Source organism: Ceratotherium simum, chromosome 25, assembly GCF_057802395.1.
Source record: "Ceratotherium simum simum isolate JZ-2026a chromosome 25, ASM5780239v1, whole genome shotgun sequence".
In the NCBI taxonomy this organism is placed as follows: Eukaryota; Metazoa; Chordata; class Mammalia; order Perissodactyla; family Rhinocerotidae; genus Ceratotherium; species Ceratotherium simum.
In genome coordinates this window covers 35,558,704-35,573,443 of record NC_141924.1, presented here as the reverse complement: position 1 = coordinate 35,573,443, position 14,740 = coordinate 35,558,704, and the positions used below count along the sequence as shown (strand labels likewise).

Genomic DNA, 14,740 nt, shown 5'->3' with positions numbered 1-14,740 from the left:
TCATCAAGCCATGCTGTGGCGGCATCCCACATGCAAAATGGAGGAGGATTGCCACAGATGTTAGCTTAGCGACAATTTTCCTCAAGCAAAAAGAGGAGGATTGGCAACAGATGTTAGCTCAGGGCCAATCTGCCTCACCAAAAAAAAAAAGAGAGAGAGAGAATAAATGAATATATCAGCCATTGTTGCTTTTCTCCTGTATCATATATTCATATTGCCTTATTTTTCAATGGATATTGTCTTCTCCAGAACAAGGGAAAACATTTCCATTAACATTCTATGACCTTCTCTCCAGGGCCGGCCCCGTGGCATAGTGGTTAAGTGCACGAGCTCTGCTGCTAGTGGCCCAGGTACTGATCCTGGGCGCGCACTGACACACCGCTTGTCAGGCCATGCTGTGGCGGTGTCCCATATAAAGTGGAGGAAGATCGGCAGGGATGTGAGCTCAGGGCCAGTCTTCCCTCAGCAAAAAGAGGAAGATTGGCATGGATGTTAGCTCAGGGCTGATCTTCCTCATGCGCACACACACACACTAAATAAATAAATATGACCTTCTCTCCAAACTGTGGTATGAGATTTAGACTAATGGTTACAGATATCAAAGAAAGGTTGTAATATATTATAAATAGCACTCTATTGTGGAATTCAGTCAACATGAAGATAGGATTTTGAAGGGCTTGGCCTCTATCGGGGAGGAAAATCTCTCTCAGAAGCACTAAACAGATTTCCTTTCAGATTCTGTTGGCCATAGCAGTGTCATACTAATTTTTTATGTTTATTGTTTATTGTTTATTCTCCTTCTCCCCTGCTAGCATGTATATTCAGGAGGGCAGGGAATTTAATGAAGTATCCTAGGTACCTGGAACAACTCGCTGGCATATGGTAGGTCCTGTGATGTATATTTGATGAGTGAATTATTTGATGAATATGGCCATCCTTTAGCTACATAAGGGCTAGAAAAGAGAGTGTCTACAATTTTCATGCTCCATAGTGAGAGGCAGGCTGTACTGACAAAGAAGAAAGGAAGACTGACATTCAACAGTGTCTGCCAAAGCTTCTCAGAGCACCTGACCTGTCCAAAATCCTGGTGCTGTTATCATTAAAGAGCACAATCCATGCAAATGGTAAGGGTTTCCTTCCAGGTGAGTCTTTGAAACAACACAGTCACTAGATGCAGGTTCCCATGGATCCAGCCTACGTGAAGCCAATCCCGTCATTTGTTCATTCAGAAGCACTTACAGAGTGCTGCTGGAAAGCCCAGCGCTCTACACAGGGGAGAGTACTGAGCGCCACCAGCATACTCCCGGCCTCAGGACGTTTATGATCCACATAAACATATGCTCTGACAATCTGGGTCCAACTGAGAGAGAGCTCTCATACAGCAGGTTAAACAGGGAAGGGTTAAGCATTATTACCTATGCCAAAGGAGCAGCTATAAAGTATGAGGAAACTCTATATGCTACCCTAGGGCTGAGGGGGAGCACCCAGAGGACAAACTTGGAAGGTTCAGACCTCGTGGGAGAAGGTGTGGTTCAGCCACAGGATAGCACAGAAGCTCCCTGGATTGGCCAGACCCAGTTGGTCTGGAGTTACTGGGCCAACAATAGGCAACACTCTGGAGTGCAGCAGAGGGAGCAGGTGATGACGGGCAATCAGGAGCACAGGTGTGCAGTGAGTGGGCCATGACAAGGGCAGAAGGTGCAGCAGGCTTTGGTTGCCCCATGGAAAGGACAGCACATAGGCATCGCTAGGTAGAAGCTGCAGGTTGCAGAGAGATCACGTTCTGGGCCTGTGGCTCAGGCAGGCTGCAGCAGAGGTCCTCAAACCCACAAGGCCAACTCCACCCCACCTATGCCGGAAATTGCAAAGCCTCTTCCTCGGGCAGTGTCCCTTCAGCACCCTCTACTGAGACAGCTTAACATTTTTCTCACTTTAAAGGAGAACTGTTTAAAGGAATTATTTTATTACTAAACATGTAATGAAGGGTGTATTCATTGCTAAGAGGCAAAAAATTGATAACGGGCATATATGCATGTACTAAATTACTACTCTCTGAATATAATTATATATGTATATGAATTTTAGGTATGTGTATAAAAACCTCTTTCTAAAACTAATTGGACTCACTATCCTTTTTTTAGAAGAGATTCACAGCTTGGACCAAATTAAAGCCTTGTATTATTTTATTCATGGCATCTTAGGCTAGGAAATGTGTTTGAGTGAGAAAAATTGCAAAAAATTTTTCACCATTGAGAAAAAGTGAAGAAACACATAATAAGATATCAAATTGTTAAGAAAACATTGTTCCATAATTCCTTTTCTCTTTCTTCTGAGTTTCATATGCTACTTCCAGCCTATAAAACTATGTCATTAACTAGGGTAAACAATTAAGCAGGGAATGACTTTAATAAAGTATAGTATGGCCCTCTCTAAACTGGAACGATGAAGGACAGAGGTGAGAGATGGTTAATATGCCAATTGCATTTTTAGACACGGTGAGAGACAGTGTGGTGTTGGGAAGAGTATGGGTTAAGAGATTGGGAAATCAATTTCTAGTTCTGGCTTGGCTCCTCACCAGTTTGTCTGTGACCTTGGTTAAGTCTCTTACCACTCCTTTGTAAATTTAGTAGGTAAAAGGCAGCCTGGCAAGTGGAAAGAAACTCAGAGCAGGCCAGATTTGAATTTGAATCCCATTTCTCATATATATGTTTTTGTGAGCTTGGATGAGATATTTCAGGTTTGGTTTGTCCATTTAGAAAATATCATGGTGAAAATTAGATGACTATATAAATACATATTTTGCACTCATGTGGGAAAAGAGGGAAAAACAGAAAATCAAACCTAAAGGAGATCCAAGAGTCCTTATAGCTTTAAAATTCCATAATTCTGAAACTAGAACAATAAAACTTTGTATATGACAATTTCCCAATTAAAAACCAACAGAAGCTATTATTTCTGATGTTTCATAGTATGAAAATCATGTTTGTAACTGAAAATTTTCTCCATGCCAGAATACTTTCAAATGACCCTGGTTTCAAACTTGTTTAAATTGTCTCTAATTACTTTAGCTAAGCACAGTCAACTGAGATGGGGAAAAAGTAAATCTTTCCTTTAAATGTTTTCCAAGTAAAGATCAGAAAATTCCATCATCCCTGAGAAATTACAGCTATTTTATAAAATCAAGTTGAACTTTAAAAGGCTAGAAGTGATTCTGAAACTCAGCATGCCTACTGAAATAATTTGTCTTAAAAATATTCTACTTAGTAGTTGATATCTTAATGTCCCAATACAATTTTTTAAAGAAGAGAAAAAACAATTACCTATTGAGAATGCAGTCAACATTCCATAGGTGGCATTTGGAAATGATCTTTAGCTTAATCTTTAGCTAGATGTTTACTTTTTTAGAAGGAAGTTGTTGCTTTTAAACTTAAAATTAAAGACATTAAAGAGAGAACTAGGTACAAGACCTACAGATACAAGATAATTCAATAAATATGTTATCCTGAAAGTAAAGTCAAGTCTGTGAAGTTTTGTACAAATGTAAAATGTTATTACAGGAAAGACAGGAATAAGATTAGACAGCTATACTCTTTAAGAGAAATTTCAGTTTTTTAATTTATAGAACTGTGTGAGAGATGGCCTTGGTTTTAAATCTGATTATTCTCATGTAGAATATTAGAGAACCAGGCCTCTGTTCTCTCCTGAAGAAAGCTATGTATGTCTTGAAGGGAACTCTAGTATATTTATGGGCCAAAACTGGAAGGGACTAGAGGGGTTCTCTTTTTGAAGATAAGGTTAATATATTTTAAATCCACCCTGAATGAATTATACCTTTGAAGTTATTTGTGGCTGTTTTGTTCAGTGAACATTTATTGAGCACCTAATATATATGAGGTACTATTCTATGCTGTAGAGATCATTTCAAATTTAATTAAATATCAAAATTCTAAACTTTTAAAAAATATAGGTTGGGCCTGGCCCTGTGGCCTAGTGGTTAAGTTCAGCACACTCAGCTTCGGTGGCCCGGGTTTGGTTCCTGGGTGTGGACCTACACCACTGGTCTGTGGCGACACTGTGGCGGCAACCCATGTACGAAATAGGGGAAGACTGACACAGATTTAGCTCAGGGTGAATCTTCCTCAAGCAAAAAGAGGAAGATTGGCAGCAGGTGTTAGCTCAGAGCAACTCATCCTCAGCTTAAAAAAAAAAAAATAAGCAAGACATCCTTTGTTGCTTATAATTACACTTAATATAGTAAATGTTCCAAAATTTTTAAAAAGTAGAGCTTAAATTTATTTTCCAAAATTAAAATTTCATTATTTTGGTATTTCAAAAATAGAAGCAATATCTCTTGTGTGAAATAGCTCTGGTTTTTCTCTCTGAAAGTATTAATAAACTCCATCCAATGCAAAGATGTGTTAATGAATTGCAGTGTTAATTTTTAAGGTGGGAGGACTCACATCTGTGGTCACCAGCTGTCTCTCTCTACTCCTATAGTAAAGAAACTTGATTGGATGATAAAGATTGTATATTTTCCAAAGAGACTCCCTCTACATTTAAGCACATGATCCACTCTGACCTATACTCCTTAGGAACTTATCATTAGTAAGTCACAGTCTGAGTAACTACAGTTACTATTTCTAAGTATATTCCGAAATAGACTACTCACATGGGGGCCATACAGTCCTCTCAACACTAGAGGCCCCTGGTATCTTTTAGGGAATTATAGTTCTAGTAATGGATTAGCTCCTAGATGGGTCAGAACCATCTAGGGAGTCTTTTTCAACAGAAAGAATGTGGTAATATTCATACTTTATTGTCCCCTGCCAGTCAGAACAATAACATTCCCAACATAGAGTCTCTTATTGGTAAAGGAAGAGAAAACCACAATTACGTGGCATTTTCCTATTACCAAATTTCTTACTTGGATCATAAATTTACAATTTTACATAAAATACCAAGCCAAAAATATACAGATAGATAGGTAGCTAGCTAGCTAGCTAGTATGTAGATAGATAAATATAGCTAGCTAGCTAGCTAGCTAGCTAGCTAGACAGATACACACACACACACAAACACACAAAGAGAGATTTACCTCCTAATTCTTACCACATTACCATTTATATTCAGTTACAAGCATGATTTTCAAACTGTAAAACATCAGAAATAACAGTTATAAATGACTTTATTTTAATTTATAGATATAATACCAATCACTGATGTTTCACTGGTGGATTTACACCCCCATTTTGTCATCTTGCTGCTCTCTAAGCCTTCTGCCACCCACTCCTAACCTGCATCTCCTTTGAAATTTCCCTTTTTCAGTGCTCCAAGATCTATAACTAGCATTTTGACCATTTTGGCAGCTCTGCTAGTTCCTATCTGTCCCTTACCTTCCATAAATTAAACGTAGAAATCAGTGATTTCTTCACTGCGTGTCTAGAAAGATTTTACATTTAACTGAATTTTTTTGTCACAAAGAGTAGTCAAACGGTGAGTAAACGTTATATGTAATCATGTCGCCACTTGCCTATTTTTCAGTATAGACTGAACTGTACATAAAAAGAATAAATTGAGTTTTGGTTCAGTTGTCCACTAATTAACTAGCATATTGGTTTTACTTGTACCTGGCCTTTAGAAAATCCAAATAGTTATATAATTCTGATATATTTTCTTCAGATACTAATCTTAAAGAAAAAACATTTAGTCTCTAGTATTCCGTGTCTATTTTTGCAAAGTTCAAAGGAGACACTACTCATTAATGTTATTTTATTAAAGTATGTTTTCATGTCATACAGCCAAAATCACTCAAATATGAGAGTATTCTTTGAACAACTTCAGATATTCTGGTAATACCTAGTTTTCAGAGACTTTGAGGGGTAAAGAGAAGACAGTGATATAAGTAAAGGATAAGAAAGTCTGAAGAAAACTTTTGCTGGAAAAATTATTACATATAAAAAATCATGTTAGAAGTTATGAGATCACATGTAGATATAGATATGGATACAGATACAGAAATATCTTTCTCTTGTGTTTCTCTACTTACAGAAATTGACGATAATATTGTTTTTCATTGATACATTTTATTCATTTTTAGTTTCACAGGTCTTATTTCCAGGTAATGAACAGTTCTTTGCATTCCAAGGCATGCAGAAACAGATATGCATCTCACATTCGCTTCCCTAATAATTTTCTTTATGGTACTCTTATATTACAGACATTCTTTATATCTGAATATTAAACAAGATATGGACTTCTTTACGATAAATTTTAGTCATATAGAGCCAAGTTCCAACTGTGTTACTATCACTTACCTTTAGGCAAATAATTTAATTGCATTGCCTCAGTTTTCTCATTTTTAAAAGAGGGTGATATGTATCTTGGAGGGTTGTTATGAGGATCAAAAGAGACAGTGAACATAAAGTACCATGCCAGGACTGGGACGTTGTGGACTCTTAAATTGCCGCCACTCCTTCAATGTGACATTTTCAGGAAAGATATGAGTGAATTGACATTGGCAGAGACTTGAAGAGTGATGAGAAGTTGAAGGATGGTGAAAAAATATGAGCAATAGCACATAATACACTTGTAGTAGATTTAATGGTAAAAAGCAATGTAATTATGTTCAAGCAAAAATTTTGTTGATGCTAAATGCACAATAAAGAAATTGTTACATATATGCACCGTAGAAATACTTTTAGTTAATTGGCATACTTATAAATGATGGTCTCTGACTACAAAATTGTCTAATAAATTATTTTTTTCTAAATTTTTTGGTGAGGAAGATATGCCCTGAGCTAACATCCATTGCCAATCTTCCTCTTTTTGCTGAGGAAGATTGGCCCTAAGCTAACATCTGTGCCCATCTTCCTCTATTTTGTATATGGGATGTCACCATAGCATGGCTTGATGAGCCGTGCATAGGTCTGTGCCTGGGAACCAAACCTGTGAACCCTGGGCTACCGAAGCAGAGCATGTGAATTTAACCACTACGCCACTGTACTGGCCCCTCTAATAAATTAATTCCTTGATATTCACTATGCCAATTGTTGCAAAATTTCATTGTAGTAAAAGTAAAAATTGACTAACAGATTTCCCATTAAAAAGATTCAAACTTCAATCTCATTCTAGACATTATATTTTTTTCCCCATATAAAAACAAGGTAAAAATAAGATCTTATAAATGATTGTGGCCAAGTTAAACTTTTTTGTTCTATATATAATGAAATCTGGCTTTGCTTGTCCTCTTGAAGTGTTCAATTTAAAGTAACATGTCAATAAGGAAGATAGAGTTACATCTCATAGAATAATAATAATAATTATTGTTGTTGTTGTTGTTTGGCAAGAGTTGGTCTCTAACAATGTTAAATTTTAAGGCCTTTTTTATTATGGCTTGAACCATTAACTCTAATTTTTCTTGGTCTGAAATTTTGGAGTAGGAGCTTTAAAATACAAATTTGTTAGGTCTTGATATTTTGTCCCTGAACTTTGACAATTAATTAAACATACACATTAGGATTAACATTTAAATCCTTGAAATATGCCCGTAACCAGAAGTGGATAGTCAAATTTAATTACTGTTATACCAAGAGCACGTTTACATGGTTGGTGGGATCATTTAACAGATAAATATTAAAAGTCCAGCACAGAGTAGTCACACAATAAATAGCTATTGATTTAATATCTTTAACAGCTTGATACTACCTATTGCCAAGATCTGAGACAGTTTAATGAAACAGTCAACAATGATTCCAGACACAGTTAAATATAACAGTTATTAGTAACACAGAATATTGTTTACAGATCTAAAACAGTAGTTAGTTTCACCAGCAGTTGACATTACCCAGAGAAAGACAAATTTCGTCTGTACTTGTGTTAAGAGAACTAGTTGTACATATGTCAGCTACATTTATTCTTTATAAAAAACACAAACCCCCGCCCCCCAAAAAAAACCCTACACACATTTTAACATTTTTGAAGACAAGATCCATGTATGCTCTATTGATAATAGATTAAAGCATCATGTTTCTAACCATTATATTTTAGTTCTTACCCCTTTCCTTCATGATCGTTTTCTTTCTTAAACTGTTTTACTCTGTTTTTCTTTTGATGGTTATTGTTGTTTTCAAACCGATTTCTTACACTAGCTAATGTGGTGCGAAAATAAATGGGTATGGTCAAATGTGAAATGCATTTGTTAAATGAATGCAACTGAAGTGCAGTAATAGAATAAATCCCCAGGCTAGTCATGTGTATTGTTGCCAAATGTCTCCCTGCTAAGAACTAATAAGCATGAAAAGGGATAATGAAAGTTTTCATGAAAAATTTTTGGGAAATCTATCCACAAGTCTTCACTATCTGGGAAAGTGGAAATAAGTATTTGTATTACACAAGATCCACATGAGGACTGTAAAGATGGAATTATGAGAATAGAGTCAAATGGAAAACAACTATAGTATGACAGTTACTAGCATTATTGGGTACACAGAAGAAAATTGACAGGGAAGCTCCATTGAAAGGCAGAATAGAACAGTGCCTGCTACATAATAGGCACTAAATAAATACATGTTGAATGAATGTGTAAATAAAAGGAAGATTTTACATTAAAGCTTTCAAAGACCCTAAGTGATCCTGAAAATCTAATTTGGGTTTTCAATGTTTAAATTCCAAAGGATAACTGCTCAGTGATAAACATTTTGTAATTTATTTAAAATGCATATTTTTGCTAAAAGTTTACTTTGGCAAAATTAATTAACATGGGAAAACGAGGGGTAAGACGAGATTATTAGAAGTTAAAATATAGTGTTATATAAGAACTGGGTTGTTTCAAAGGAATCTGCATATCAATTAAGGGTAAAAATATTCTCAATTATTAGCATTATTTATGCCATTATTCTTTAATTACAAATAGTTATGGACACTTAGTTGTAAATATAATGGAATTGAATAGAGTCCTGAAGAGAACATTAAAAAAAATCATCAGAGAAGTTGGAAACAGACCTTTCCCGAATTAAGAGTAAGGGCACATATGAACACAGAACCAACTGTAGGAAGTAGAAAATGGATACCTAGGTAGTTTATAGATGTTAAATTTCACTCGTAACTGCTTATTGAGCTACACTTTTTATTACCCAATTGAAAAATTTAGAAACTCACTAAGTATCTACTAGTTTGGTGCTAAACCAGAAAACCGCAATAACCAGAGTTATATAGAATCGTCATCATGGAAAGAAAACTTTTAGTTAATTTAAACGTGACAGAAGGCAAATCTAATTCTGAAAAAAAGTAACAAGATCTATTTAGATATTACAACCAAAAACAAATCACTCAAAAAAATTTCCTCCAGAAAAATAATGAAAACAATGTTGAACAATGTTAGTATGAAAACCACAGAATTTATAGAAGCCAGATAGTATTTTTAGCACCACATTCTAGTGGTGCAGACACAGCCACAAGGTATCTTTAAGAAGAAATCAACACAGTAGTGTGTTAAAAATAATAAAACTTGGGAAAAGAATGCATATCATAAGGAAGCCTCAAAGATTCTAGATCAAATATGAATGGTAGTTATTATAAAAGATCAAGAAATAGGTAAAATACAAAATTAAAAATCTATACAATGTCTATCAAAATAAGATTTCCCACCCTATATGATATGTATTAGCTTTTATGGTCATTAAGAATTGTTTTTTTCAAATTAAATGTACAAAGCAAATTATGTGTCACACATATTGGTTTTAAAAAAACATTGTGATTTTTAGCAACAATAGCAAATACTGCAGATATTTTTGTGACTATCAACTAACTGGTTTTCTTATTTATATGTGTCTTAAATATTGGGTAAAAAGAATAACTGTAAATGTCATTGTCCAATTGAGATTTCAAAAACAGAAATTTTATTAATATTTTTATAAGTTATAGAAAAAATTTTTATTCACTGAAAAAGCTTGGAAACAATTTCAAAAACAAACAAAATCACCATGTTACATTGAAGAAATCTGAATATGACATAAACAACCTGTTTTTATTTTATTTTCTTTCTCAGTGTTAGACTTTAAACTCTCTACCTGAAGTTCACTGTAAATGATCATTATAATTCAAGATTGGACATAGCAATGGCTTTAAAAAGCAACTGCTATTTGAACACTGCAATATCTGCCTCAACCTCAAACTTGCCCAGTGTCACTCATTCACAGCACTGAAATTGATGGAAACGCTTTGCTGCTAAAAATTTGTTCTGGTCACTTTCATTAAAATGTTGAATTTTTTTACCCCATGCTTTACTTATGCTGTATCTGCTGCTAAGCAGTACAATATGGGAAGGACTTTGAAATGATTTCTATATCCAGACACATGGTGTTGGGTGTATCGATGAAAATCCAATGACGTATTACTATACATCATGAAATTTCTATTTTGACCTATTTAATGAAGTTTTTTTATACATACCAGGAGAGTTATTCAAAGCATTTTACATATTAGATTACTTATCAAAACATAGCATATATAGACCTTGACATTTGCTAAAGAACCAAGGATTTAACCAAAAAAAAATTTTTAAAGGACCAGAACAAATCTTTAGCAGAACACAGATTATGTAGCAAAGAAGTGACTTACTAGAAGATAGGGCATACTTATCAAGACATACTTTCAGAATATTTGTAACAGAGCCATTGGTTGATTTGTATGATCACCTGTAAATATGCAGCAGATTGTTGTTGAAGAAACATAAAATCTATAACCATAATGTTGCAGAAAAGAGAAAAAACTATCAAAGTTCCTTTAGTCATAGTTTTTTATTCCAGGAACCCATCAGTAGGTCTGGCTTTAATAATTTTTTGAGGCAAGATTCTCTCACTATTGTATTTTCATGTGGGTAAGTAATTTTAGAATGATTATACATTGACTGTATTAAATTGCTTCTTTATTTTCTGTTTTTCATTTCTAGAGTAATCATAGGACAAAATAATAGCTTTGCAATGAATGCCAGTATGTGGTTCCTTCATAGATATGTTGTTTCACTCCTCAATTTATTTTCTACTTTTCTAGTGGTGCAAGAATTTATATGGTGACAAAAGACTCTCACTAAATGCAATGAGAGAATAAGCTATATCGATTACTGCTCAAATTGTTTATTTACACAGAGAAAAACAAATACAAGCTTTTAGTCGCACCTAAAATATTGTTTTAAAAGTACAATATATTTACATGTTTATGTAATTTTAAAGATGAATTTCCTACAGCATTTTCATTCCACTGAAAATATACCTCAAAATTTCTATAAAGCTGTCTTTTAATATCACACAATATATGTTCTTTAATATATAATTATTATTTGCTGAAGGAATTACATTAAACAATGAAAAATTTACAAACTGCCTTTTAAATGTAGGGTTACATTATGGATAAGTGCAAAAAGACTTGAAGATTCGTCAGCAACTTCAAAATAACAAAGACAACAGAATAGTATAAGGAAAAAAAAATTGTACCATATGGTAAATTTGTAGTCAATAGAAAAATCCTGTAGAAAATGCAAAAACACTGTTAAGAATGAGGATTTGGTCTAAAGAAAAGTTATGTTTTAATACAATTCAATTTATTTCATGTTGAAATAATTATTTTAGAAGTATATAAAATTGTAAATATTTCAATACTTTGCACAGAAAGTGCTACCTTTCTTGATTATTTGCCATCTTTGATAAAAAGCTTATATTAAAAATAATGGTATTAAATAATACATCTTTATACCATTAAGATAGTTTCATCAAAAATATTAACCAATAATTAACTATGTTATTGAATTATATTTTAAAATACATACTTATTTCTACATATTACCTTGAATAATGCTTATAAGGAACTTGATTTAGCTTTATTGGAACAAAACATTTGTGTTAGCCATTTGTAGAAATCTGCCTACTCTTTTAGTGATCTCTAATTTTTTATCTTGAATAAATATAACTGAATTTTAAATGTGTCCCAATAGCTCTTCATTTCTCAGACCTCCCTGCTCCCCTGCCCCTCCAGCCCCGGCATTCTCCCTAAATAACCTGTCCTCATAAATATGTACTTGCTATCCAGGAAATAGTTTATTCATCCAAGAATTTTTGCTGCTGGGACAAGGTGACAGTTTGCTCTTATTGTTATTGTGTTTTAAAATAGACCAAAGTAGACATTCCATTCTCTTATTTGGAAAAAAATATATTTCCATTATGTAACTAGTAAGTAGAAAAGGATAAGCTTTTAGGATGCTTTCTTATGTTTTTTAGGCCACTATTTTATCATTAGCAAAGTCTTGCTTTTATGAACCAGTAATATTCCCCTTGCTTGAAATAGTTCTTACAGTTTCAAAAAGAACTACTGACTGACTTACAGGGAGTAGTTTCATGCAGGATAAATCTGGCTGGCACATGGGAGCCAGCTTCACTTGGCACCTCTCTTAGTTGTTGTCTCTCCGCTTAGCTTGCCTTCACGCGTGCCAGCTGTGAAGGTCTCTAAACTCGTGAGCTATGCTCCGTCTCTAACTCCATTATAGACTTGTGCCTATAGCCATAGGCATTGGCCTCTATGCCAGCACACTCTTTCCTAAAACAATAGGTTTTAATTTTTTTTCCTGCTTTTCAGTAATGTTCTCTTTGTTGACTAAAAATAAAATATGCTTCCTTTATGAAAATTCATTAACTCCTTTGAATTTGTTCCCTTAATCACAGTTTTAAGATCAAAAACCAAAAAGCAATTCTCTGTTTTAAAAGAGCTTTTCAATATAAAATGGACTTTTACAATCAATATTCACCATCATGTTGCACCAAATTTGAAATTACAGACCAGTTTCCACAGTCTAATATTTCCTAACCCTTCTTTTTGGACATGTATTTTTAAATATTTTAAATTTTAGTTGGAAAAATATTAATCTGTAAAAAAATTAGATATTTTTCGCCCTAAACTTATTTAAGCACAAAGGCATCACAATGGAGAGTCACATGGTGGAACCCTTGCCTCCAGCCAGGACTGAGTGGGCTCTGGAAGGCCTAACTGCTGCTTTTCAAACCCTTTCCCCACAGACACCAGACACAGCCCTGTGCGCTTGCTTAAGCCTCAGGAGATTTAAAGCAGATGATCATAATTCTTTAATAGTATTCTTGATATGGCCTCTTGGGGTCTTGCCGAGTAAAACATTCCTAATCCACTATTCCATTCTTACAACTACTATTTGTTTTTAACCTCTAACAGTTTTGTTACTTTTCTCTGGATAAGTTCTACCTTGTTGCATGTGAATAACAATTTCTTCCATTTTCTAGCATCTGTTCGCAAAGCATGCTCACAGATCTTACCACCATTGCAGTGTAATCAGAAAGGCAGTCTTCATAACTACCCTGTAATGCACATGTTATTTCCCTCTGTAAAACTAAGGCTCAGAAAGGCTGTGACCTGTCCAGAGTCACAAAGCTAGGTTTTACGCAGCCAGACTAGAACCCATGAATATCTTTAGATTCTAGATCTAACATGCTTTCCATTCTACCAAGAATTCTTTTATCTGAAGAAGAGCTTAGGCCTATTTCTAAAAGTAACTTTAACATATGAATTATTTATGAAAATATAAACAATTAAAAAATTAAACTATAAAAATATAATCAAATTTAAATATCTAAATACTAAGAAGATATATCATCTCATAGTCTTGAAATACCAAGAACATTTGAATTGTAGATAGAAGGAAACTATTATATTTATTTAATTATTTAGTCAGTTCTTTTTATTTAACCTAAATATAATTTATACCAAACTTTGATTATATTATTTTGCAAATGAAAAGGAAACTCAATATACCTTTTTTAAACTCAAAGATCATACAGTTCTAAAATGCATGTTGTTGACAAATATATTTCTTACTTTAAAATATAATTTTACTTGCATCAAGTTAAGTGAAAGTGTACGTTAATATCACTGTCTAGGTTGTTCAATTAAGGGAATACTTGCACCAATGATAACAAACACAAGACCTTCTAAGAAAGAACGGATATCATTCCGTGACAATCCTCTACAGCTCAGTGGTGGATGGGGAAGTGGCAAAAAGAAGGCGAAAACTTCAAACTAATCCTTCAAGCTTCAGCATTCAAAACATATGGCAAACGGTTTCTTTTCAAGAGATCTGTGGATATCTGGTCATGTTACCAATTGGATACAAGATTTTAGAGGACTGTATTTAATTTGTATTATTCTACGTATTTCATCATTTTGTTTTTTGATGGAGTTATCTTATTTCCCATCTGTAAAATACAGTTTTGCAGTTTTTCCTGTGTTCATGTGAAATGACCTCCAGAAAATTAATTCTTGAAATGCTGTAATGGAATTTGCATGTCTAGTTTCTTCTTTGGTTTAAAATTTTTATGACACATGTATTAAAAATGATTTTTGTTACCAATAATAAATTGTAATACCATACACAAATTATAATAGAATATAAATATATTTTATTGACACTGTTTAATGTAGTTTTAATAAATAATTAATATATTAATAAATTTTATTCAACCAGATTATTATTATTAGATATTTCAAAGATAAATTGATATATAAAGTAATTCAAAATAGATAATGAAAATGGCCTTTTTGTTTTACTTTGTCATCTTAAATAGATTAGAGAGTTATAAGAAAATATACATTCAGTTTAAATTTAAATGAAATATAAATATTTATCAATTTAATGAATTGCATATTTTATCTGTAATGTTTCATTCAA

The 14,740-nt window shown here is 33.7% G+C and overlaps 1 protein-coding gene across 1 annotated transcript in view; it reads left to right on the top strand.

Annotated features, from left to right (window-relative positions):
* Positions 1–14,473, top strand: part of LRRIQ1 (leucine rich repeats and IQ motif containing 1) — a 208,314-nt gene extending 193,841 nt beyond the window's left edge. Inside the window, exon 27 of the mRNA XM_014788515.2 lies at positions 13,953–14,473. Coding sequence (XP_014644001.2) covers positions 13,953–14,095 — 143 coding nt within the window. The 3' untranslated portion in view covers positions 14,096–14,473. The remainder of the gene's footprint in view (positions 1–13,952) is intronic.
* Positions 14,474–14,740: the final 267 nt, after the last annotated feature.